General features: G+C 37.4%; 1 protein-coding gene across 1 annotated transcript in view; it reads right to left on the reverse strand.

The window, feature by feature from the left end:
- Positions 1 to 26,665, reverse strand: part of LOC149846556 (phosphatidylinositol 4-kinase alpha 1-like) — a 52,379-nt gene extending 25,714 nt beyond the window's left edge. Inside the window, exons 1-9 of the mRNA XM_089996403.1 lie at positions 25,687 to 26,665; positions 25,224 to 25,577; positions 24,972 to 25,133; positions 20,104 to 20,274; positions 19,814 to 19,972; positions 19,569 to 19,696; positions 19,021 to 19,327; positions 17,635 to 17,803; positions 17,174 to 17,391 (exon numbers count right to left, since the gene is read on the reverse strand). Of these exons, the coding sequence (XP_089852529.1) occupies positions 17,174 to 17,391; positions 17,635 to 17,803; positions 19,021 to 19,327; positions 19,569 to 19,696; positions 19,814 to 19,972; positions 20,104 to 20,274; positions 24,972 to 25,133; positions 25,224 to 25,577; positions 25,687 to 26,628 (2,610 nt within the window). The 5' untranslated portion in view covers positions 26,629 to 26,665. The remainder of the gene's footprint in view (positions 1 to 17,173; positions 17,392 to 17,634; positions 17,804 to 19,020; positions 19,328 to 19,568; positions 19,697 to 19,813; positions 19,973 to 20,103; positions 20,275 to 24,971; positions 25,134 to 25,223; positions 25,578 to 25,686) is intronic.
- Positions 26,666 to 27,153: the final 488 nt, after the last annotated feature.

Genomic DNA, 27,153 nt, shown 5'->3' on the forward strand with positions numbered 1-27,153 from the left:
TTATTGTTGCCTTATTGGCTTTTGTATTGTCCCATTGTGGACTTGTGCATGTGCACTTTGATAAGAGGTGTTGCATTGAGTATGGGAACGTTTGGGTCCAGATCCAAATGTCTGATGGATCCAAACTGCTCACTTATATTGTTTTCAGCATGTACTATATTCTTTTCATTAATCAGTGGCATTTTGTAATATTCACATATTGTAAATCATGTATAAGTAATCATATTAGGGTTGAGAGGTGTTAACGCGTGTGCAGCCTCCTCCCTTTTTCCTGTAAGTCTCTCTCTCCTCTTCTTCTCTTATTTTCTGCATAATAGGGCTGCGGTGGAAATCTTTCATGGTATCAGAGCAAGGTTCGGCTGTCTTGCCTGAAGGTTGTTAAAATATGTGTATTATCGACATTTGTAATCTCGTATATATTTATATTCATATATATATAGATATATATATATATATATGTATATATATCTATATATATATATATGAATATAAATATATATACTTTATTTCACCCAAAAGGGTATTTTTGTAAATTCCTATTTTACGCATATTCCATTTTGGAATAATGCTTGTAATTTTTATTTTTTATTTTTATTTTTCTTCTTTATTTTTCTTCTTTTTCCCTTTTTTATTTTTTGGCTTTTGCGCCACATAGGGAGGCTCCCCAAAGAGTCGTTGGGGAGCCTCCAACGGTCACATATGTGACCGTTGGGGGCTCCCAACGACTCTCTTGGGAGCCCCCTTTGTAGCTCCTTCTTATGCTTATAAATAGGGGCTCTCCCCTTTGTATTTTTGTATCCTAGAGGGAGCTTATGCTCCATTGTAATGGGGTTTTTACCCCTTCTCCATTATTCTTCAATGATATGCAACTTATGACTTTATGTCATATTTTTCCCTTTTTATGGGTTTTATGTGTTAGCACATTATGTGCTTATGTTGTTTCCCTTTAATGGGTATATTTGCACTTCACATGCATAAGTATGGGTTCATTATTGAACCCAATGTATTTCAAGTCACTTTCTAACATGGTATCAGAGCAAGGTCACGATGGGGTTGTCCTTTGGTGCAACGGAAAGCGTGTCGCTCAAGAAATGGTGAAGTATTCATCGCTCTTCCTTTTTGCTTTGAAGTTATTCGGTATGTATCCCTTTTCTTAAAATATTATGCATTTGAAAATATGTTTCTTGCATATAGTTTGTTCGTTTAATGGTTATGATAGTTGAATTATGTCTTTTCACATTTCGTGTGCTCGTATATTTTAAAATATGTGAAGTATGTACTCGTTTGTTGTTCAAATATATAATTTGTGTTTATCGAACTACTCATCGCATATAATAGCAATTTATGTTTTTTTTTAATTACCTTCAATTATGTGAGATTTAAAATTCTTACATAACTATCTCATGATTGACCTATAAGTTAATTTTTAAAATTATATATATGATTTCTTGCTAAAGTAATGATCTTTGCTTAAAATTTCTTAACTCTCATATGAACCCATATTTGATTTGAGTTCCTCTTTTGATTATAAATTTTAGTGCATTTTTTTGAAAAATTTGATATAATCCTTATATGAAAATCTCTCACATCTAAAAATCTTTGTTGAATCCTAAAGTAGTTCTTGTTAATGATAACTTATAAGAACTCCTAAAAGTTTTTCAATGTTTCTTTTTTGAAAAATTGTTTATGATAAACCATTAGGAAAGAATTTTTAAAAGTAATTTCTCACACTACATAGAGTGCATAGTTCATCTTTTGCATCCTTTTGGTATAAATGATTTCATTTTTCATCTTTATAAACTTGTTGGTTTGTATTTTTCATAAGGTTTCGAAACCTCTTAATAATATCTTTTAAAAAAAAAATGCCTACATTGACCATAATATGGTTTTCTTTGTCCTCAATTGCAATTGTTAAATTTTGAGACTTTCAAGCATTGCTCTTTTTATAAAGTGCATACTTGCTCACTTTTGTGTATTTTTGTGTTTTGTGCACATTTGTTTCTCAAATATTTGCGTTTGTATGCATTCCCTCTTTTTTATGAAATACATGCCTTAGTGCATGTTTGTTTACACCTTGGTGTGTATTTGTTCAAGTATTGTATGAGTGCCTTCGTGCACATCTTTCATAAAGCCTTTTGTGCTCACATGTGTATTGTCTCTTCGTAGACATGTTTACATTATGGAGCCTTTATGCACATTTATTTTTGTGAAAAATATAATGAATTTAGATATTGAGCCCTTTTTAAATCATTGTAAGTGCTTTTAGCACTTTGAATGTTTCCGTATATCTCATCACAATCAAAGGTTTTATTAAAATTGTTGTATGGGATTTAATCCCAAATTTATAAATTTTCAAGTGTTTTAAATATTCATTCCTTGAGTATTGTGTTAAAGCCTTCTTTGTGAACCATTACGGTTCTTATGATTTCTTTGATTAAAGCTTGATTGTCTTGATAAATTCTTTATGTTGTTGTGTTTATTGCTTAATAAGTCCTTTTTGGTATAAATGACTTGTTTGAAGATTAAGCATAATTTGTGTTTATGCAAAATTGTTGTTATAAAGCACATTATTGATTATTGGACCTTTTGATTCAATTTTTTAATCGGTCCTCTTTTCTTTATTCCTTAAGTGTTTATTGCCTTTTTGTGGCATTTATATTTGTCCATCACATGTTATTTAATGCATCTTCTATTTGGCCTTATTATTATATTAGAGATGTTTGTTGAGGTGAGTTATGGGCACCTCGTGTTATATCATTTTAGTTTGTCCACCTTCCATATTATAGATGGTTGTTGAGGTGAGTTATGGGCACCTTGGGACTCTAAAATGATTTGTTGTATGATCTCTAATTATGAGTGTGTCACTCATTTTTTCTCTTGTGGCCATTGATATTATGGATGCTTCTATGTAAATGTGATGGACATATGGTGTTTTAAAACCTTAAAAGTTTTAAGGTATATTAAATCAAGGGTTTTGGGATTATTGCCCAACCTTTTCTTGTTTATGAATCTTATGAGTGCATTTGCACATTTATGATTTTGTGTTCTTGTGATTTTGCACAAGTATTCTAAGTGTTCTTGGTGTGTGTATGTTCACACATTTGTTCTCAAGAATTTTATTTTAGCGATTATAGTATCTTGTTGAAGATATTTTTTACATGCATGTTATTGTTATGAGAATTCATTTTAAAAGGAGTATTGTTTTATTCAAGGTTTATTTTCATTACAAGTTTATTGCCTCAAAAGTCTTTTCCTTTTATGCCCATTATCTAAGTGTCATCATATGTAGACAAGAATTTTATTACACCTTCGTGTGTTTTTAGCCCTTTGTTGGCTTTTGCTCTCTTGGTCTAGTAGCTAAACACACTTGTCTTGAGTGTTTTTATATGTAGACAAGACACGTTGATTCACACCATGGTGTGTGATTTTTAGCCTATGTTGGCGTTTGTGTCCTTGTTCTAGTCGCTTAAGATGTATGTCCATGGTTGGCTTATTTCACTCATTTCAAGTGCTATCATATGTAGACAAGAGATGTATTATGTTTTAGCTCATGGTTGGCTTATTACTCTTGTTCTAGTAGCTGAACATACTTGGTTTTAAGTGTATTTTTTACGTAGACAAGAGATACTTTTTAGTCCATGTTGGCATGTATTCTCTTGTTCTTGTCGTAGATGCACTTATTTCAAGTATTATTATATTTAGACAAGAGGTTCTTTTACACACCTTTGTGTGTGTCTTTGGCCTTTAATGGCTTTATATTCTTGATCTAGTAGCTTATACACTTGATTTATGGGTTTTGGAGGACTAATGAGGAAGATGTTTGTAATGGATAAACTATTGTTGAAATTTGCAAAATTTCATTCATGACTTGTGTTTTTCAAGCAAATCATATTTTTGATATGCATATCAAGTTGATTTCTTAGCATTTAATTTATATATTAAGTGCTTATGGTTTTTGCCACCCTTATATGCAAAATGTGTATTAAGTATGTCTTTCATAAATGATTTTAAAACCTTGTGAACTCTTGGGTTTATTTTGCCTAAAGTATGCTTGGAGACTTTGTTTCTCTTGTTTGGCACTTCATTACATGTTTGAAGCATGTTCATTAATGAGTTCTTTGAGTATTAATTCATTTCATGATAAGTATATGCATATGCTCTTTATGGCCTTTTTGGGCCCTCATTCAATAATGTTTATGTATATCATGCCTCTTCGTAGGCTTATTGTGGTGTCCCTTAGTGGACCATTTTGTTATTCCCCATTATGGGGTTATATTTGTCCAACGTTGGACCTTATGAATGCATTATGCATTCTTGCAATTTATTTCTGCATAATTTGCTTCCGCTCATTTTGTTTTAACATGATGTATGATTTTGAAACTTTGGTGTCATTTCTGCATAATTTGCATAACTTCTAACATGTGTCATCCATAATTATGCTAGTTAGAAATGTTCCATTTGAGTAAAAGTGCAAAGATATGTTTTACTTGTTTCTTTGTTGTTTTTTTACAGGATCGCTAAGATGTGGAACATTAGGTACATCATGGATTCGATCGATGGTGAATTGGATTTGAAGACCTAGCTCAACTGTCATGAAGATGGAGCTTTTTCCTTAAAGATTTTTTTGAAGAATTGGACTTTGTTTCAAGACTTCCCTCTGTTTTGAAGAAATGTTTTTCCAAACTTTCGGGTTATTCCCCGCAAAGTTTGAGGGGGGATGTTAAAATATGTGTATTGTCGACATTTGTAATCTCGTATATATTTATATTCATATATATATAGATATATATAGATATATATATATATGTATATATATATCTATATATATATATATGAATATAAATATATATACTTTATTTCACCCAAAAGGGTATTTCTGTAAATTCCTGTTTTACGCATATTCCATTTTGGAATAATGCTTGTAATTTTTATTTTTTATTTTTATTTTTCTTCTTTATTTTTCTTCTTTTTCCCTTTTTTATTTTTTGGCTTTTGCACCACATAGGGAGGCTCCCCAAAGAGTCGTTGGGGAGCCTCCAACGGTCACATATGTGACCGTTGGGGGCTCCCAACGACTCTCTTGGGAGCCCCCTTTGTAGCTCCTTCTTATGCTTATAAATAGGGGCTCTCCCCTTTGTATTTTTGTATCCTAGAGGGAGCTTATGCTCCATTGTAATGGGGTTTTTACCCCTTCTCCATTATTCTTCAATGATATGCAACTTATGACTTTATGTCATATTTTTCCCTTTTTATGGGTTTTATGTGTTAGCACATTATGTGCTTATGTTGTTTCCCTTTAATGGGTATATTTGCACTTCACATGCATAAGTATGGGTTCATTATTGAACCCAATGTATTTCAAGTCACTTTCTAACAAAGGTATGCCCAGAGAGATCCGATTCAGTCAATCCAATGGTGGGTACTTCTTTCTCTTCATTCTCCTTCTATTTCTATTGTTTCTTCCTCAGCTTCTTCCTACTCTTATCTTAAATCAGTTTTTTTTTCTTCTCAAAACCTAATATCCCTGTGTTGTCATTAAGATTTGCCTTTGTTTGATGTCAAATCTAGTCGGTTTCTGTTTTGGGCCTGACGTCAAATCATTCAGCTCTTGATTTATTCACCGATCTGATACACTCTTTTTTATTCTATGAAATTTCTGTTTGCTTATATTTCTGTTGTGGAGATTTGATTTGTTCTCCTTCTATTCCTATTGCATTTTATTTGCTAGCAGCCTGAATCAATAAAACTTCTTTTCTACTGCCTTCCGTCTTCTTAATTGTTTTCTCAAAACAGTTTTTTTTGTGCCTTTTCAACCAGCAAGGTAAGATCACATATACTGGTGTTCTTCGTTTATTGTGAGCGGTTATTTACAACTGAATGCTCATAAATCAGTGCCTCTTGTCTGAACATCAACCAGACCATCTGTTCATTTTACTACTGAGACTTTAAAAAAAAACGGGCATAGGTTTACAAATTGTTTGGAACAGCTTATTCAGTTTGTGCTGCTCGTTGAATATTTATTTTTCTGTCCTTTCAATCTTTAATGGATTCCTCTTTTACTCAAAATGGTATGTCCTCGAGCTTTCTTCCTCATCTCATTTCTGAAAAACATAACCATTCTAATTACCTGACTTGGAAAAGACAAATCACTCCTTTCATAAGGAGCCAAGATCTCTTTGAGCATCTAGATGGTTCTACACCGACCCACCACAGTTTATTTTGTAGGAAATCAAGAATGAAAAAGGAGAGATAGTTTCTTCTAAGCAGATTCGCAATCCAGAATATACATGGATGAAACAGGATCAGTGTGTGGTTGCTTACATCACCTCTACTCTTTCTCAAGAAGTGTTAATCTCCATCACAAATGGCCTCACAGCAGAACAATTATGGGCAACGCTTGAAGAGACATTCTCAAATATCAGAGGCTCGGGTTCTTTACTTAAAGAAGGAATTTTAGAATCTCAGTAAGGGATCGATGTCAATTATGGAGTATCTCAATCGTGTTAAGACCATCTCAGATCAGTTGGGAATAGTTGGAAGTGTGATTTCTGATAAAGAAAAGGTTCAACAAACTCTTAGTGGACTTGGACCAGAGTATTACGCCTTCACTACAACTCTTGAGGTCTTACCTGTGTTGCCCACTTTTGGAGAACTACAAGCCAAGCTATTGCAACATGAGATGAGTATGAAGCAACACTTGACGGGCAGTGGTGACCAAGGTGGGAATTCACATAATGTGTTGGCTATGGACACATTACCTGGACATGGACGTGGAAATGCAGGATATCAAGGAGGAAGAGGGCGTGGTCGGTTTGGACAAGGGAGTCGTGGTATTCTTCCTACGCCTAGTTCTCCAGGAGGGTTTCAGTCAGGGGGTCAGAAGAGAGTTCCTACCTGTTTCCAGTGCAACAAGAAGGGTCACATAAAAGCAAATTGTTGGTTCAATCCCCAAAACAATAATAAAGGAAACAAAGCAAAGAATAGGCAGATAGGGCAGAGCCAAAGGGCCTCACCAGATAATATACAACAGTTGCTAATGATTGCACTGTCAAACATGACGATCAAGCAAAACGAAGAAGGAGAATGGTATGTTGATTCAGGGATAGCCACCCACGTGACGAGAAATGCAGGTAAATTGTCTAGTCTATCACCTTATTTCGGTAGAGGGAATATAGTCATTGGTGATGGAAAAAGTCACCCCATTACTCACATTGGTAGTGCACACATTCCTATGTCATCTTCTTCTTTGTCTTTGTCTTTGTCTAATGTTGTCCTTGCTCCAAATATTAAAAAAAATATTATTTCAGTTTCTAAACTTGTTGACGATACAAATTCTTCTGTCGAATTCACTCCCTCCTTTGTGTATGTCAAGGATCTTCAAACGAAGAGGATGTTCGCTAAGGGGGAGTGACAAGGAAACATGTATGTCTTCAAGGAGCCTCTTGCCAGTCCTTCATCGTCTTCATTGGAGTTAGCCTTGGAGCCAAGTCATCCTTCATCTTCTTGGTCATCAGTTCATAGTTCTTGTCTTCAGTCAGATGTTGATAATTCTCTTCGATGTAATAAGTCAGATTTATGGCATGGTCGGTTGGGTCATTGTAGTCGTGTTTTTATTGAAAAGCTTGTGTCACAGAGTCTTATTCCAGTGTCCAGTTTGTCTATTGATTTGAATGTCAAGAAGTGTTCAAGTTGTGAACTTTGCAAAAGTCATGTGCTTCATTTCAATGTTCTGAATAAAAGGGCATGTATGGGGACCAGCTCCCATTGATTCTTTATCTGGTTCTCAATATTATGTCTTGTTTATTGATTCCTACTCTCGATATACTTGGATTTACTTCATGAGGCATAAATCACAAGTGTTCCAATTATTTCGAGAATTTCATGCAATGATTCAAACACAATTCTCGTCTAAAGTTAAGCGCTTCCAATGTGATGGTGGGTGGGTGGGGGGGAGGGGGGGAATATTCTTCAGATGACTTTATTGCTTTTCTACGAGATAATGGAATAACTTGGCAAGTTTCCTGTCCTTACACTCCTCAGCAAAATGGAGTTGCCGAACATAAACATCGACATATTGTTGAAACAGACATGAGCATGATGGTAATGTGCCCATATCATTATGGACAGAAGCTTTTCATATTGTTGTTCACATAATAAATCGTTTACCCATGTCACTCTTGGAGTTCAAATCTCTATATTACACTTTGTTTGGGCGTCATCCTAATTACAATGAACTACGAGTGTTTGGAAGTATATGTTATGTCCATAATGATGCTTCATTGAGGAATAAATTTCATGACAAAGTTGTTCAGTGCAAATTTGTTGGATATGCAGATGAGTATAAGGGGTTTACGTTTATGATCCCGCAGTCCGGCAGATCAAAATCTCTAGAAGTGTTGTGTTTGATGAGAAAATTTTTGGTCCGTCTGTAGAACCTTCACAGTTAGTTGAAGTGTATGATCCATGGATGAAGGATGAATTATTCGCAGAGAACACTCATGGAAATGAGATCAGCAATTCATTATCATGTCCTTCAGATGATATAAAAGATTTGCAATCTAATGCAGAGGGAAAGGATAATGCGATGCCTCGTCGTTTTTCAGGATTTGTATACACTCGGCAAGAAGGGAGTAGGAGTTCTGAAAGTGATAATAATAGGAGTCAGGAACAGCAACAGAATAGGAGATCTGGGAGGACACTACATCCTATACAAAGATGGGTAAGCTACAAAAACTTCTCTTTGGATTTTAAACTTTTCATGACTCAAGCTGCAAAGCAAGATGATCCTGTTTTCTTTGAGCAAGCATCTCAATCCCGAAAATGGATAGAGGCAATGAATGAAGAAATGGATGCCCTGCGTGAATGTCAAACTTGGGAAATTGTTCCTAGGCCTCAAGGAAAGAATGTAGTAGGCTCCAAGTGGGTTTATAAAATAAAATATAAACCCAATGGGAGCATTGAGTGTTATAAGGCGAGACTCATGGCCCGAGGATTTACACAACAGTTTGGTGAGGACTACAATGAGACATACAGTCATGCGGTTAAAATGGGCACTATTCGAGTGGTAATATTTTTTGCTATAGAACATGGGTAGAAATTAAGTCAAATGGATGTTAAAAACGCATTCCTTCATGGTGATCTAAAGGAAGAAGTATACATGGAACAACCTCGTGGATATGCAGAAAGAGATCCTCGACTATGGGTTTGTAAATTGCGAAAATCTCTCTATGGTCTCAAACAAGCCTCGAGATCGTGGTTTGACAGTTTTTCTCTCAAAATCCAAGAATGTGGATTTCGCATGTGTGCCCTAGATTACTTCCTCTTTATTTTCAAAAGTGAAAAGGTAATCACTTTATTGCTCATATATGTTGATGATATTGTCATCACTGGGAGTTCAGAGAAACATATAGAGGAAGTGAAGACTCTTCTAATGAAAATTTTTAAAATAAAGGATCTTGGAGACCTTCGATACTTTCTTGGGGTAGAGGTTGATAGGCAGAACGACTCTCGTATTCTGTTGCAACAGAAATACACTCTTGATTTGTTGAATAAAACAGGTATGACGGATTGTAAACTTGTTGGGACTCCTAGTGTTTTAAACCAGCGATTAAGTGCAGATGATGGAGAGTTATGCACCGATCCCACTAGATACCGAAGTATTGTTGGGGCTTTACAGTATCTTACGTTTGCTAGGCCTGATATTGTTTGTGATGTTAATCATGTCTCTCAGTTTATGCATGATCCAAGAGATACTCATATGGATGCAGTTAAAAGGATATTACGCTATCTGAAGGGAACAGTGGTAGATGGTCTTGGGAGATCGTAAGAGTGAGGGAGGTAGAACAGGGCATAAGCATATTACTCATACAGATGCAGATTGGGCGAGAGACCCTGATGAGAGGCGGTCTACATCTGGTTACTACATATTCATTGGGCAAAAACTTGTGTCATGGAGTAGTCGCAAACAGAAAGTTGTGGCACGATCTAGCACGAAAGCTGAGTATCGATCTATGGCAGCCGATACTGCCGAAGTGACTTGGATTAGACACTTGCTTGAGGATCTTGGAGAAAAGGTCAAGGATTCAATGTTAATGGTGGATAATCAAAAGTGCCATTAACATTGCCTTTAATCCTATTCATCACAAACGCACAAAACATATTGAGATAGACCAACATTTTATCAGACAAAAGGTGGAGACTAAGGAAATCCAACCATTGTATGTTTGTACAAAAGAACAAGTTGCAGATCTTCTCACTAAAGGATTAACGAAACATCATTTTTGGTTTCTCAAGAGCAAGTTGTTCATGGACCAGGACCATGTACAACTTGAGGGAGGGTGATAAGAGGTGTTGCATCGAGTATGGGAACGTTTGGGTCCAGATCCAAATGTCTGATGGATCCAAACTGCTCACTTATATTGTTTTCAGCATGTGCTATATTCTTTTCATTAATCAGTGGCATTTTATAATATTCACATTGTAAATCATGTATAAGTAATCATATTAGGGTTGAGAGGTGTTAACATGTGTGCAGCCTCCTCCCTTTTTCCTGTAAGTCTCTCTCTCTTATCTTCTTCTCTTCTTCTCTTATTTTCTGCAGAATAGGGCTGCGATGGAAATCTTTCACACTTGGTATGAGAGCCATGGTGCTCTTGGACTCGTGGAACGTTGCCATCAAGTGATCATGTTCACGACAAAGTGTCCAAAAAATTTGTGCTCTCCTCCACTCATTTTCACTCTCTCCATCTTCCTCTCTTTCTCACTCAATGAAGACCAAAATTGACCTCTCCTTCAAGCTCAATGGAAAAAACTACATGACGTGAGTCTTCGCCATGAAAAATAATCTCAAAGGAAAGAAGCTTTGGGGATATGTAATGGGCACTATCCCCGAACCTCAACTCCAGCTCACAAAACTAGAAGGGGATCAAGAGAAAGCTTTATAGGGAGGTGCTTGTGTCAAGGCTATTGAGGATCATCATAAGCAAGTGAAAAATTGGGAGAGTAACCATGTAAAAATTCTTGCATGGATCATGAACATTGTCAATCTTAAGGTATGTGCTAATATTGCTAAATTTTGAAAAGCAAATGAAGCTTGGTTTTTCATGAAAGGTATGTATACGATCTCGCAAGAGCATATTTTTTGCAAGAAAATATTAGAACTACCAAACAAGGGGACTTAAGTGTCCAAGACTTTATAGTGGTTTAAACCCTTATGGGATAAACTAGCACTCTTGAAGCCTAAGTGGGTTGCCATTGAAGATATAGAACTTAGGCAAAAACAAATGGAACAAGAGAGATTTTTCAATTTTTGTATTAAGCTTCATCCTGAATTTGAGCAACTTAAATCTTCTCTCCTACGCAGATCTAGTCCTCTTACTCTTGAAGATGTCAATGCCAAAATTGTCCAAGAAGAAACTCGTCTTATTATGAATAAAGGTTGTGATAAAATGTTGGCGGTATCTAAGCCCGACAACAATGTAAAGACCTATAAGCCTTCACACTTTGGGAGGCAAAATAGCTATAGTAATCATAATAACTATAGTGGTGAAAGAAAATTTATTATTTGTCATCATTGAAATGAGTCGAGTGACATTAAACCTGGTTGTCCTGAGTTGAATGGAACCTTCAAATATAAGGTTGCTTTCGTTGAAAAATCTACTTTCAAGGAGGAAGAAGGCAAAAGTGGATGTGATCTTAAAGACACACTTGGCCAAATATCCATGGCACTTCAACAAATTCTTAAAGCAACTTCATGGTGTTGCCATTGCCTCATCATCTTCTCCCGATATGTATTCTTAAATTCTAGATTCATGAGCATCTTTCTATATGACCCCTCATGATAATGCCTTATCCGATATAATGCATTAACTCAAAGTTGTCTTGTGTTTCTACCGCCGATGGAACCACTTTGAAAATTAAAATTATAAAAACTTTACATTCTAAAGATTTTCAAAAAAAAATTTGTTTCAAAAGTTAAGAGTTGTTTCCAAATTAAATTTAAATCTTTTTTCGGTCTCTCACATTGCCGACCATGGGTGTGAAATCTCGTTTTCATTTAAAGCTTGCTTTGTATAAAATCTCTGGTCTGGAAAGCGGATTGGACAAGGCCATAGGAAGGGAGATCTTTATTTCATGGATTCATTGTCTTCCTTTAAAAATTTTTTGTAACTATATCCAAAATAAAGGTATTGAAACTTGGGATAAAAGACTTAGACATCCTATCTATTCTAAAATGAATCTTTTTCCTTTTGAAATAAAGTTTTGTAACGAAAAGGATATGACTTGCAAAGATTGTATTCATAGAAAAATGAAATCTATTTTGTTTTCAATTAGAACATTTGTTTCTACAAGACCTTTGAATTAGTGCATTTGGATGTATGGGGCTCTTCTCCGGTCATATCTAAAGGTGGTTACTCATACTATGTTACTTTTATTGATGACTTTATGGGTTTACTTTCTTAATTTTAAATCATAAGTCTTCTCTTTCTTTAAAGAATTTCACATGAAAGTTAAAAATCAGTTTCAAAGCAATATATCTATTCTTAGATCGGATTCGGGTGGAGAATACCTATCCAATGAATTTCAAAACTATTTAAAGCAAAATGGGATTTGCCATCAAAAATCTTGTCCTAAGATACCTCAACAAAATATACTAACGAAAAGAAAACATAGGCATATAATAGAAAAAGCTAAAACTCTACTTATTTCAAAGAATATTCTCAAAAGTTTTTGGGCCGAATCCACTTATTTGAAAAATAGAATGCCATCATCCACTTTAAAAAATATTTTCCCTTATGAAAAACTATTCAAAATGACACCCGATTTCAAGCAATTACGAATTTTTTGTTGCAAATGTTTTGTGCTTTTATACAAAAGAGATAAGTTATCCCCAAAAACAATTGAATGTATTTTCATTGGATATCATAAAAATAAAAAAGAATATAGATGTTTTGATTCCAAAAACAATAAACTTTATGTTTCTAAAGATGTGACATTCTTAGAAGATAAAAATGGTTTTGAAGAGAATGATAAGAAAGAGGAAATAGACTATATATTTTTGTATGATCTCTCCCCAAGAGAAAATACACATACTTATGATGATTCTTTGAATCATCTTGAAATTGTAGATGATGGCAATCATGAATACTTTAATATTGAGACATCAAGTAGTGATGACATCATTAATAGCTCTCCTAAGAATATTCAAGTTTATACCCGGCATGAGCAAAATAATCCTACTAGTGCCTTAGAAAAAAAAAATCAATACAGTGAGCCTATAGAAGAAACTTCACTTAAAAGATCTAGCAGAGAGTCTATGCCACCAAATAGGTTTGTTTCTTGTGATTCATTGTCTCCTAAGTATAGGACTTGCCTAATAGCATTACATGCCTCACATGAGCCTTCACATTATTATGAAGCTAAAAATGTTCCTCATTGGATTGAAGCTATGAACATAGAACTAGATGCCCTTAGGAAAGCAAAAACTTATGAAGTAGTTGTGTTACCTTTAAACCTATGTTACCGCAACACAGCACTTAGGGTGTTGTATCCATGTCGACATGGGTATTGGTACCTGGACATAGCTCTAAAGTTGACTACTTAAAATTCAATTCAAAGAGACGTTGGGAGAGGCCCAACAGATCTAAATAGAGTTGTTGAGGCCTCTCCCAACTTCTCTATGGGACTGTTGGCTTTGTATAAATAGGGGATGACTCCCCTCTCTTATGTATGCTCCGTGCATTATTCTACCATCAATAAAATATTTTTTTTATTTATTGTGTTAACCATCTTAGGTGGATTTGGCGTGTGAGCCCATTTTGTGGCTTGTGTATGTTCTTATATTGCCAACAACCACACCTTCCATTAGCACACCAAGCACATCGAGATGGACTATCATTATGTTCGTGACGAATAATTGAGAGGAACTATTGAGTTGCCTTTTGTCACTTCAGAAATCCAGCTTGCAGACTTCTTTACTAAAGCTCTTGTTGCCCCATTTTTTTTCTCAACAAACTTTTGGTGTTTACACCGTAAGTTTGTGGGGGGTGTTAAAATAGTATATATATATATATATATATATATATATATATATATATATATATATATATATATATATATATATATATATATATATATATAAAGTGTATGTCTGAAATTTACTTTTGAGTTAGGGGTATTTTGATCTTTTTTCCTTGTAATAAAACTTATCAGTTTATTTATTTTTATTTTATTTTTTATTTTTTATTTTTTATTTTTTGTCTTTAACCAAAAGACTAAGGAGCTCTTTGGTCATTGGACCAAAGAGTCGTTGGAGCTGCCCAACGTTCATATTTACACGACTGTTGGGAGCTCCCAATGGCCTCCCCTTTAGGTGTTGAGATGTGTATAAATAGGGGCTCAACCCCTCTTGTTCTTTTAATGCTTATGTTAAGCATTTGATCAATAAAGTCATATAATTTTATTTTTTGTGTTCTTATTGTTGCCTTATTGGCTTTTGTATTGTCCCATTGTGGACTTGTGCACATGCACTTGTATGGTTATGATCTTGTAAGCCCTTAGTGGCTAGTGTTTCATGCTTCCGCATATTTCATTAGAGCCACATGGGCAACAAGCAATAATACACTTTTTACTGTGAAGCTCAAGCCGCATGGGCATCATAGCTTACAATCTTAAAATCAAGCTTCATTTCTTGTCTCAAATATTTACTTGTAGCATACCATATCTAAATTGATTGACATAATTTTTCTACACTCGTACGTTCCCATAACAATGGTGCTTTTCCAAAATCAAATTTTGTTGTCCAGCATCTTGGACTAACCATCCATTAGAAGGTGTTGTTAAAAGACCATCATGATCAAAGACCTTTTTATAGAGGAAGAAAGGGACCTTCTTCTACTATTCCCATTGGTAAGGGACTAAAAATAATTGCAATCAAAATGCTAGAGTAAATAACATCACAAGATTAAAGGCATAAGTGTTTTTCACCAGAGTGTCACTATCAAAACCAACCTCGAGCATAAAGCAAAAAATTGCCTGGGCACATTTAACCTGTGCAAGCTATTTCTAATATGTGCTCACATGGTAATGACTGTTAAAGCAAAAAAGATCATTCAAAAACAAAAAAAATATTAAATAGATAAGTCCAACCAAAGGTACACAAATCCAAGAGGAAATTTTTAAAAAAAGTTTGTGAGAAAGCAGTCCTAGGATTTGTTTGGTTTACCAACAAGAGGTGTCACATGAGGATCCCACCCCTGCCACCCCTCTCTCTTTTCCGTTTTTTTCAGATAGGAACAAAGCATTTTGATTGCTGAAAATTCATTGAAAATTTAAGTGATTTATTCAGAGGCACAGCATCAGGGGAAAAGACAGAGAAACTAGAGATGAACCACGGGCCACGAACATTAAGGTAGTTAAGTGGAACTTTGGGAGGTCTTCAAAAGACATCTGTGGAGCTCGTGGGAGCTATTGGCAACAACTTTTACTATGTGTTCCATATATCCATCAAATGCACTACTACACAGGCTGATAACAATCCCCGCATTAAACTGACTGTAAGTGTATTAGCAAGACTTGCAAAGTATTAAACATACACGCACACAAATGAAAAATAAAACTGAAATGCAACTACAATGAAGTAATATAGACAACAATGTCAAACTCAAACATAACATGAAAAAAAGTAACCCCGGTCACTACAAGGTTATGAAATCATATTCTATTCAACTTTTTCTAGAAAAGACAATGCAAAGACCTTGTTTTCAGCTTTATGAATTCATTTTCATGTGTTCAGTTGAGGTGTAAGCTGATCATAAAGCTATAATACATCACATTGTAGAAGCACTGAATAAGTGGAGCCTATTTATCCAAATTCTTGGGCGCCAGTCAATTTAATGATGCCAAGAAGCCTGCTTAGGGAGGAGCTAAAATAGAATAGAAAGGCAAACACACCCATACATGACACAAACCATGAGGTGAATAAATCAACTGGAAATGAAACATGACCAAGTCCAGGGGAAAGGAACAGAAACATGCCTGTAGCTTCTCAAGTTTTTTATTGAAAACCAAAAATATTGCTGCCTGTTCTTATTGAAATAGGAATAAACAATGCAAAGAATATTTTAGTTTAAGGTTGTGCTTTTTTGCTCCCTAGGTCACTCAATAAGTCCAAACAAACTGCAGATCTATGACTCTGCCCAACAGAAATCTGTGCTGCTTCTTACCAATTGATTCATTGGTTAACAATTCTACCATCCATTAGTTCAGCAGAACCAGGAATATGATGGCAAAATAATTGGATGAACCAAAGACAATACATCCGTTTCTTTATTGATCTGACTTTTGTTGAAAAAATTAGAGAATGAAACTTATGATAATTGATAACTTCATTTTTTATTAGCATGTCCTCGAAAACCAATTGATGCGGACTATGAATCCTGCACACCCAACCAATCAACAAAAGAATCTTCTTATAAAGTGCATATGGTACCCACACTACATACTTACAAATGGAAAACATAAAAAGGAAAAGGATTCATGTCCAGTTTAAAACATACTCCAATTCCATTAATAAAGTGACACCAAGAACTCACACCAGAAACCAAATAAAATCAATTAGAAATTGGAATAGAATTAATTAGTAAACAAGCTATGACAAACACATCCAGAGTGCATAAGTAAAGAGTGCCAAGGTGTAGCACATCTTGGAAATCAAGGGGTGGCGTGGGGTGGGGTGGGGTGGGAGCATCTCACCATCGCTTACTTATGACAAGAGAACCATACTGTTATTGTGAAGCCATCACAAAATGACGAGCTTCAAGCTAGAACCTAAATAATGCTAGTAAGTGTCCTAAAAAATAACTGCAGCTGTGGAACCTCTATTTATTTAGCCATGTATGCAAATTTAGAGAGAATGGTACAGCAACAAAGAATCGCAAACTGTTCCAAGCAAAAAAGATATCTGAATATGGGAGATTGAAAATCATCAATTTGAAATTTTTAAATAATTCCAATAAAATGCAAGGAACTTAACATAGGAATTTCAGATGTCTTTTCAATGAAATGACAACAGCCCTATGAACAGCAACATAACACTGATGAATACAAACTTACTAAAATTGCAATTTGGAAGGTCAGTTATGAAATAGCTAGATAACACTTATTATAGAAGTACCAGCCAAGTGCATGCTGTTTCAAAAGCTCCATGGACAATGGCTGTCAAACACTGCAAAACGGCTGGCTTTAAATTTGGAGTCTCGAGGTACTCAAATACACAACTGAAGGCACTCCTAGAACTTGTTGATCCAGGGCTACCATTAACTATGCCACCATCGCAACTGAAGCGTATTATTTCCAAGAAAGCCACCGCAAGGAGGTATGTTGCCTTGACACCTGATAAATGTAAAAGTCAACGAAGATCAAATTAGCAAATTTGTCAACCCTTACAAGCCGGATACAATATGAAAAATAGAAATCAGAAACTAATAAACCCCATTAATTTAAGAAAGCATGCGAACATATGCACAGGCTAAAAAAAATACAGAAAGGTAAAACTTTATATTAAAAATTAAGCAAGTCTCCATGAGACTTGTGGAACATTTTATCTGCATCTTCAATGAAAGGTACATCCTGAACCTGAAATTGTAGCCATGGCAGCTATCTCAACTCGACCACCAAGGGCTGCAGACAAAGCAGCCCTCTGAGCCACAGCGGCTTTCTCATTGTCACTACATCGGCGACTACCAGGATTGTGAAGTGCATTAAGTTCCAGCTCATCTTCAAGCCATTTCACAGAACTAACAACCTGCACAAGTGCACAAATGCATGGAAACATAAATACAAAATGAGAAACACAGACAAGAAAAGCATGCAGTTCCATGATTACAACAACTAAAATCTGGAAACCAAGGATGATCTTTACTCCAGATTATGAGTAAACTTTGTTTCCTAAACAATTCTAATCATGACTTGTATTATTAACGAAACTACGCACCACTATGTCCACTTGCAAACTGCTTGATACAAACAGGGAAGGCTAACCAGATGGCTGAAGCAGTCAAAGCAGTGGGGTGCAAACACATTGGATACTGGCTGGATCATGCCAGATCTGAATCCAAATCTGAAATGTAAACAGTATATCCAAACCTGGGTCCAGATCCAATGAGGAAAGGTTGAATCCAGAATCCAATCCAGTAAAAAAATGCAATCATATTGGATTTTGATGCAAATCTGAAATAGATCCAACCTAAGATACCGATACGAATTCGATCTGAATAAAAAATAATAATATGATTTAGCGAATCCAAATCCAATCCAAATGCACAATCAGATCTAATTTTAAGAATGCAAATGCAGAAATAACTTGCCAAATTCAGATATCCAACCATCTCCAATGTATTTGCACAGCCAAGGCAAGGCCTGTGTAAGAACATGTTCCAGCCAAATTCAGGGGTGATGATCTGAGTTAAGAGACAGTGTGTACATCCATCTATTAAAAATGCCAAGACTATCATATTTCTTATACGGGACTCGGGCAACCAAGCATAACCTAGTGTGGCCACCAGATGAGAACCACAAAACTTTCCAGGTGGGGCAAAAGCAAGGTTCAGTCACCTAATTTGTCATATCCACTTAGCCCGATTTAGGCCAGCTTACCTGATTGACACCCTCTAGACATTTTTTTGCGAATGCACAACACATAAATTAAAAGGCTTATGGCTCCACTACTAAGACCAAAAGACAAGCATGTTCGGCTGCATCTTTACAGAAACAGACCCTAATACTTCCCTTGACAGTCATGTCACAAAGATATTATATTCAGTGTCATTTATTTTGTTGACCAGAGCAATATATATCATATGCCATACCCATATTCCTTGTCTATCATTGACAATTGCTTCTGATCCAGCCGAAGCAATTGACACATACGTGAACAACTTTTAACAGCTTTCAGTTAGTAAATGAAGAATAAGTTGAGAAGCATGATCTGAGATAAGTGAAAGGACTCAAAGTTCGGCTTACCAGTGGTGGTGTTCCTTGAGCAATACGCTGAACAGCCGCAGACCATTGACCATTCCACATGTAAGGTCCTGCAACAGCTTGAAGAGCAAGGACACTCATGCTCACCAAACTAGACAATGTGGTGGATACAGGCTTTGCTTGAACTGAATTCTTCTGGATAGGAGGAGCCAAACCAAACAATACAATATAGAACCACAAATTGCGAAACAACTTCAATAATGAAGGTTCTACATCTTGAGAAGGATCAAAATCAGAACATATTTCTGCAACAGCAGGAAGTATAGGTCCCAAGAAATCACCCCCGCTCCTGGAATGATTGAAGACCCAGTATTAAAACAGGCACATAATGTGTTCCAGACTATATATATATATATATATATATATATAGTGGAAAAGATGGATAGAAGTCCAACTATGATAAGATAGCATTGCATCAACATATTACTGAAATGCCACCATGTATGCACAGATAACACAAAATCCAACTGAGATAAATAATAAGCCAAACTAGAGACAAACATTTCCCACATGATATGCACTGGACTTACTTTCCGCTTTTTGATTCTGCAGCCAACCCAACATCAGAGCACAAAACTAATAAGCACTTTCGATAGTCTGACCTCAGTTTAGCATTTGTAAGCCCACTAGCTATCAAAAGAAAACCTGCAGGAAGTGTCTAAAATAGAATCAACTTGATTAGCATGACACTTTTCAAGTATAAAGAACCCCAGAAAGTTATAAAGATCACATTACTAAATCATATATAACCAGGGTCTCATATTGCAATACAGACCTCTTCTCGTTCTTTAGTAGCTTCTGGAGGCAATGGTTTGCTTTCTAAAGAATTGACAGCGGAAAGTTTATCTAGATAGCTCCTTGTCATCAACACTACAGTCTCCCGGTAGGACTTCTCAAATCCCAAACTCGCCATCTGAGATACTGCATCTAACAACTGTAAAAATAGTCACATGAAATCACAAGAACAGATAAATGCATCCATAAGTCTCCAGAAACATAATACGAGAGGATGCACCAATTAAAGGAGTGGTGTAAAATACATGGTCAGGAAACAATTTTTCATACTCGTAAGCGCAATAGACTAGGAGCTGAAGCATCACCCTCTTGCAAACTCTCAATAAATAGAGGAAGTATCATGTCTACAACCTCCCACTTATTAATAAAGACGCTCAAGTTAGCCAGAAAGCGGATGACATTAAGCTGAACAACAGAGAAAGCCTGCTTATCTTTCTCGTCCTGTAAATTGAAAAGCATGCACAAAAAGCATTTTCAGTCTATAGATAAGAAAATGAAACTCTGCTAGAAAAAGATATAGACTAGAGAAAACGATATCAAGCTATGTAAGTACATCTGCTGGTAGAATAACCAAAGCACAAACAGTATTTTACAACAGGCACGTCAGAATTTTTTTGAGCAATATCATCATTCTATCCTAACAGAACAAAGATCGATAGCTTTTAGTTCTAAAGAATAATCTGCAGCAGTGACACCAGGATATCCAAATGGAAGAGCCAAAATACACATTATGAGCAATATAATTTGAAAATTCCTATAATGCATTTACACAACACATGCAGAAAAACACATACATGAATGCATATATACATAGTTAGATGGTCATATCAGGAAAACTACCACATTCAATGCAGGAAAGGGTTTGAATCAACAATGAAGAAGCAAACAAACAGGGGTGAATGAAACTGTGAAGGAAAAAAATGAGGCAAGATCAATAGAAATACAGTCATTTCAATATAGCTTTCATCTTATGCAGAAATAAGCATAAGCTAGGCTTTAAAGGCCAAAAATGTCTTTTTGAGGATAAATTTTGTGATTAACTCATTTTCTCAATTCAAGTAAAAATTTTCAGTTATCGACAGGGACCAATTGCATGCACCCATTTATCCATAAAAAAACAGGTAGGTTGGAACTTGTATTTTGCTCTATAAAGCAATATTCCAACTATAGTCACCAATATCATACTCGGCAAGGTTTTCTCGAGAGTTTTAAAAAAAATGTTTTCCTCAGGAAAATATTGGAAGTTTTTAAACTTTAAAAATACAAAGAGTAATAAAAAGATAAGAAATAATAGGTTGTATAGTAATTTTATTGTAAAAATACAAAGAAACAATTAGAAAAGTTTTTAAAATATAAAAGAAACCAAATTGTATACTTACAACAACAACAACAACTACGCCTTCATCCCAAAACAATTGGGGTCAGCGATATGAACCAAAAAAGAAATTCATTTTGGGTCTTCCACATGAATCCTTTTCCTCCAATCATTTCTATCCAACGCCATGTCCTTGGTGAGGTTCAAAGCATTCATATCCTTTCCTATCATCTCCATCCAAGTCTTCCTAGGCCTACCCCGACCTCTTTTAACTAATATATTTTCCCATTTCTCCAACCTTCTAACTGGAGCATCATTAGGCCTTCGCCGAATATGTCCAAACCACCGTAAACGATTCTCTCGCATCTTATTTTCAATGAGTGCAACACCTACCTTCTTACGTATCTCTTCGTTCCGAATCTTATCTTTTATTGTATTTCCACACATCCATCTAAGCATCCGCATCTCAGCTACACTCATTTTTTGAATATGATGTCTCTTGGCAGCCCAACATTCCGTACCATATAGTAAAGCGGGTCTAATAGTCGTCCTATAAAACTTTTCCTTCAACCGCAATGGCATTCTACGATCGCACAGCACTCCAGTAGCACTTTTCCATTTCATCCACCCAACCTTTATCCTATGATTTACATCTCCATCAATTTCTCCATACTTTTGAATGATGGATCCCAAATATTTGAAATAATCATTCACCGGTATATCTTGCTCACCAAGCTTCACTACACTCCCATCACTACTTCGTTGCTTACTAAACCGACATTCCATATATTCAGTCTTACTCTTACTCAACTTAAAACCTCTAGCTTCCAATGTCTGTCTCCATAATTCTAACTTAGCATTAACCCCAGCTCTAGACTCATCAATCAAAACAATATCATCAGCAAACAACATACACCGCGGTACATTTTCTTGAATTGATCTCGTAAGCTCATCCATCACTATCGCAAATAGGAAAGGGCTTAAAGCAGATCCTTGATGTAACCCAACCGTTATCGGAAAATTGGTTGTCACCCCTCCACAAGTGCGGACATTGGTTACTACTCCTTCATACATATCTTTAATTATACTAATGTACTTGAGAGAAACACCTTTCTTCATCATTGTCCACCAGAGAACGTCCCTAGGTACTCTATCGTATGCCTTCTCTAAATCAATAAAAACCATATGCAAATCTTTGTTCCTCTCTCTATATCTTTCAATAAGTTGTCTAAGAAGATGTATAGCTTCCATAGTTGATCTTCCAGGCATAAAACCAAATTGATTCTCCGATATCATGACAACCTTCCTCAACCTAGACTCAATCACCCTCTCCCAAAGTTTCATAGTATGACTCATGAGTTTTATACCACGATAGTTTGTGCAATCTTGTATATCACCCTTATTCTTATATAAAGGCACCAAAGTACTCTTCCTCCACTCATTAGGCATCTTATTTGTTCGCCAAATCAAGTTAAAAAGATTTGTCAACCATTCTAAACCTTTCTCTCCCAAGCATTTCCAAGCCTCGATAGGTATACCATCTAGGCCAACTGCCCTTCTTGATTTCATTTTCTTCAAAGCCTCTGCAATTTCTTTCTTTTGAATCTTGCGCATGAAGTCACGATTTATCTCATGAAAAGAAATGGAGAAGTCTCCAAGATCTTGAGCATGACTATCATTAAATAGCTTATCAAACTAATCTTTCCATCTCTCCTTAATCTCCTCATCTTTGACTAAAACCCTTTGCGTTTCATCTTTGATACATCTAACCATACCCAAATCCTTCGATTTCTTATCTCTCATCTTTGCAAGCCTATAAATATCCTTCTCGCCTTCTTTGGTATCCAACTTGTCATAAACCTCCTTATATACCTTAGCCCTCGCGTTTCGAACAACTTTTTTAGCTTCCTTCTTTGCTATCATATACTTCTCCAAATTCTCACTATCACGACTCTTACTTAGATTTCTATAACACTCTCTTTTAACCTTAATAGCTAATTTGACATCCTCGTTCCACCATGATATTAACTCTCTTTTAACCTTAATAGCTAAATTGTATACTTAAAATATGTAAAAAATGTTTTTTGAAAATATTGAGAATATCACAAGAAAATCTTAAAAAAATATCACGATATTTTGAAAATCTCAAGAAAATATGGGGTGACCTTGAAATGTTGATAATATCACGATACTTTCAAAATAACAGCAATATTGGAGACTATGATTCCAACTTATCTAGTTTCCCGAATAAGAAGGTGAAGCAAAAAAGCTCATTCTAGGGCATTAGACTCTAAATTTTTCATTATCTATCGACACCATTTAAGCAGTTAATATGCAAAGTTGCTAGTGCAAAGACATCATGAGCAATCATGTAACTAAACTAATAAAAGGATCGTGTGTGTGTGTGTGAGAGAGAGAGAGATAGTTCTGGAAAAAAAAAGGAAAGAAAAGGCAAAGCAGCCCCTGCTGACCCAAATTGAACCTAGAGCAGATCATATAAAACCAGAGTTATCGAAAGCTTCTTAAATAGGCAGGAAGCACGATTCCTAGAAACTCACTTCTAAAACTCGGTGAGAATCTCGGTTCTCTCACGCTTCTCCTTGCTTCCCACACGCTTCATCCATGCTTCTCTCACACTTCTATTCATGTTTTTATGTGTTTCACGCTTTTCACTCACTTTTCATGTGTTTTCTCTAAATTGGCTACCATCATTTTTAGATTTTTTCAAAAAATCAACTTACATAAAAAAATCATGAAATTTAAAGTAGTCATTTTTATTTTAGTTTTTATTCACTTCTCACTCGATTCCTATTATATACTGGATTCCCATTTCGCTTGTTTTTCATTTTTATTTCACTTTCAAATCAATTTCTTACTCCACACTCCATATAATTAAAATATCTCGCTTCCGCTCCCTAACCGGGCAAACTTGCATAAAACTTATTTTTTAGAGGTCACTGTGTGAAGCGCCCATGTTAGTATGATATACTTGCAAGTTGCAACCTTGGTCACCGAACAAGATAGATGTCATGTTATAGGCAGAAGACTTACAGAAACCAAAAATTATGGAGTTTTCCTAGTCAGCTCTCAATTCAGCCTACTTGCCCCAAACCAGCCAAAGAAGAAAGTTGAACAAACAATGCATTCCCAAGGCACGTGGAGAGGTAAAGTGAACTGGATCTTACATGTTGCTCTCATATAAGCCCTGATTAGGGTTTATTGATGTTTTACTAGTTTTAGTTCGGGATCCTAACCACTTAGCCTCATTTAAAAGTTCTGCTTTTAGGCATTCACGATGCAAGCCCTCTTCCTCCTCTAGTTTATGGCTTCATGCAGCTCAAGTTTTATTGCCAAATGAACTTTTCATTTGTTGTGTGGTAGAAGAAACAAAAAGGAAAAGGGTAATGCAAAGAGGGGACACAGGCAATGGCAATGAAAGAACAATGCTAAAGGATGAATACAATAAGGTTTCAAGGATGAATCGCAAATAGGATATTTCAATAGCCAAAACCTCGAAAAAGGAGTGGAGGTGACGCACAAAACTTGCAGTTCTGGCACGAGTTATCCTAGATCTATATCTTTGCACGCTTCAGCTAGGTATAAGACCAACCCTTCAGCATGTAAAATTCGATATCAATAGAAGAGAGCATCATTAACCAACTCCGGTTTTTATGTAGTTATGCACTTCCGTAAGACATTTACCTATTGCCTTTTCCTTTCTAAGCTTTAGATTTAAAGTAAGATTAGCTTCAATCCACAACCAAATATCAACTGTGTGGAGATGAAAAGTGGTGATAAAAATGATCAAGATGACAAGAGCTACCTGCTCCTCATAGTCATTCCTTTCACGTATACTTGCAGCCAATGCCAGAATGAACGACTCCACGGGGGCCTTGTCCTTGTTCCAACCAAACTCAATGATCTCGCAGCATGCTTTAGTCACGCTATCAAACATCGCATCATGAGCGTCCTCCTTAGCATCACCCTGTTTAAGAAAGAAGGCCAATGCAAGTAATCAACATAAGCATTCACTGGTAACAAATGCGGGGTAAAGCCAATGTACACCGTAGCTCACCGAAGAAGGCGGTGGGGTACAAACGGTTAGCACCAGTGATTTCAGGCGAAGCAGTAACACCCGCAACACCTGCCCACCGCGAGCAACCGCCACCTGCGCGACCCCATTGAGCAAACAACTGAAGAGTTCTTCGCAACTTTTCAGCTTCCGCCAGAAAGAAAGGATACAGGCATCCGCAGCATCCAGGAGCAATGCAAGCGTTCCACGCAGCAGCATTTTGGAAGTCTTCCCTTCGGAGTTGAGGGAAAGGAGGCTCTTGACCTGCACAAAAGCAGCTGCTTGGCAAGCGGAGAGCTTCCTATTAATTCTCGCCTTCAAAGCCGAGCCTTGCTCTGTCCAATCCCGCTTCCGAATCTGCAGAACACGAATCTCGCCAATTCCAGCATTGCAATTCAAGCAAAACGAACGCAACCGCAAGAAGAAGAAGAAAATGAAGAAATAGGTTCGGATATTTTCGCCGTACCTTGAGGAACACCGGTAAGGATTTGAGCTGCTTTGCGGCCACCGTCCTCATCTGTTCCAGATGACCTAGCCTCACAGGCGCCCGATCAAGGACGTGCGCGAAGAGCCGAAACGTGATCTCCTGCCTCTCCAAGCCCTCGATTGTCTCCTCCTCGAACGTGATCATCTGCTGCTTCAGCACCGTCGCGCCGTCGTTGAACCTGAACGGCACTTCCAGCTGATCCAGGCTGCTCCGCCCGGCAATGCTGCCCCCGTTCAACCTCAACCCCTTCGCCTCATCCTCGGAACCCTCCTCCTTATCCTTCCCTTTCGACGGCGTGCTCGCTGCCGACACCGAATTCTCCACGGACGAGCCGTAATCCGACGGGGACGACACCGATCCGACCTCCCTCGGCGATTCCTGAACCGAGAACCCCTCGAGGAGGCACCCGATGAGCTCGTCGCCGTCGGACTCCGTCACCGGCGGGCAGCTCCGCGATACCGCGATCAAGAAGGCCCTGGCGATCGGGGTCTCGGCCGCGAACCTGACGGAGTTGACGACGATCCCGCCGAAGAAGCCGGCGACCTCCGCGGCGAAGGTGGGGGAGACGTTGGCTGCCTTGGCGACGCGGCCGAGGAGGTCTGAGAAGAAGGCGAAGACGGCGTCGGGGCCGAATCCGGGAGGCCAAAAGGATTCATGGAAGGAGGCCGGGATGGCGCGGAGGAAGTCAAGGACATCGGATCGAGGGCGGGGGTCGGAGTGGGAGGGGCACTTGGAGAGGAAACTGGCGAGAGCGAGGACGGCGTTGAGCTGCGAGCGGGTGGCGCGGGGCGGAGGGCCGCCGCCGGAGGTGGTGGCGGAGGAGGGGGGAGGGGGGCATCGGCTGCAGATCCAGGCGATCTTGTCGGCGAAGGCGTCGGGGTTCTGCGACACGAGGTCGCAGAGCTCTGTCAAGGCGTCCATGGCGGATCGCTCGGCGATGGCGCCAAATCCTTCCCCGTCGCGGCTTTCCCTCTGTGTGGGAAGAGAAAGAAAGAGCGTGGTTTTAGTTGAGAGGGTTGAGGACCGTGCGGCCCCAGAGAGAGGGACGTACTTTTTAAACGTCACGTCGGGTACGGGGGAAGTGAGCGTAACCCTCGTGGACGTGTTTCCCCGCCCTTCGCCGGCTCTGACCGGGTTGGTCCGAGAGACGGCTCCAGATCCAAGAAAAAGGGGCCCTCAGTTGATCGTTGTCTATCCCGGCCCCCGGCTAGAAATGTCGCTGGGTCGGGTTTGATTCCGACTCGATCCGTACCAAACCCTATAGGTCGAGGTTCGGTGATAAACCAGAAGGTCCAATTAAAATTCGGGGGAAACTCAAAGGTCCAATTAATATATAGAGCTGGTTATGATTTGTGAAATTTCATACAAGACTTAGGCTCGACTGACTAAGAACCTGAGTTTCTACTAAGATCCGTAATTTTTCAACATAAAAAAAGATATATATTG

This window comes from Nuphar pumila, chromosome 2 (assembly GCF_984573655.1).
Source record: "Nuphar pumila chromosome 2, dmNupPumi1.hap1.1, whole genome shotgun sequence".
Classification (NCBI taxonomy): Eukaryota; Viridiplantae; Streptophyta; class Magnoliopsida; order Nymphaeales; family Nymphaeaceae; genus Nuphar; species Nuphar pumila.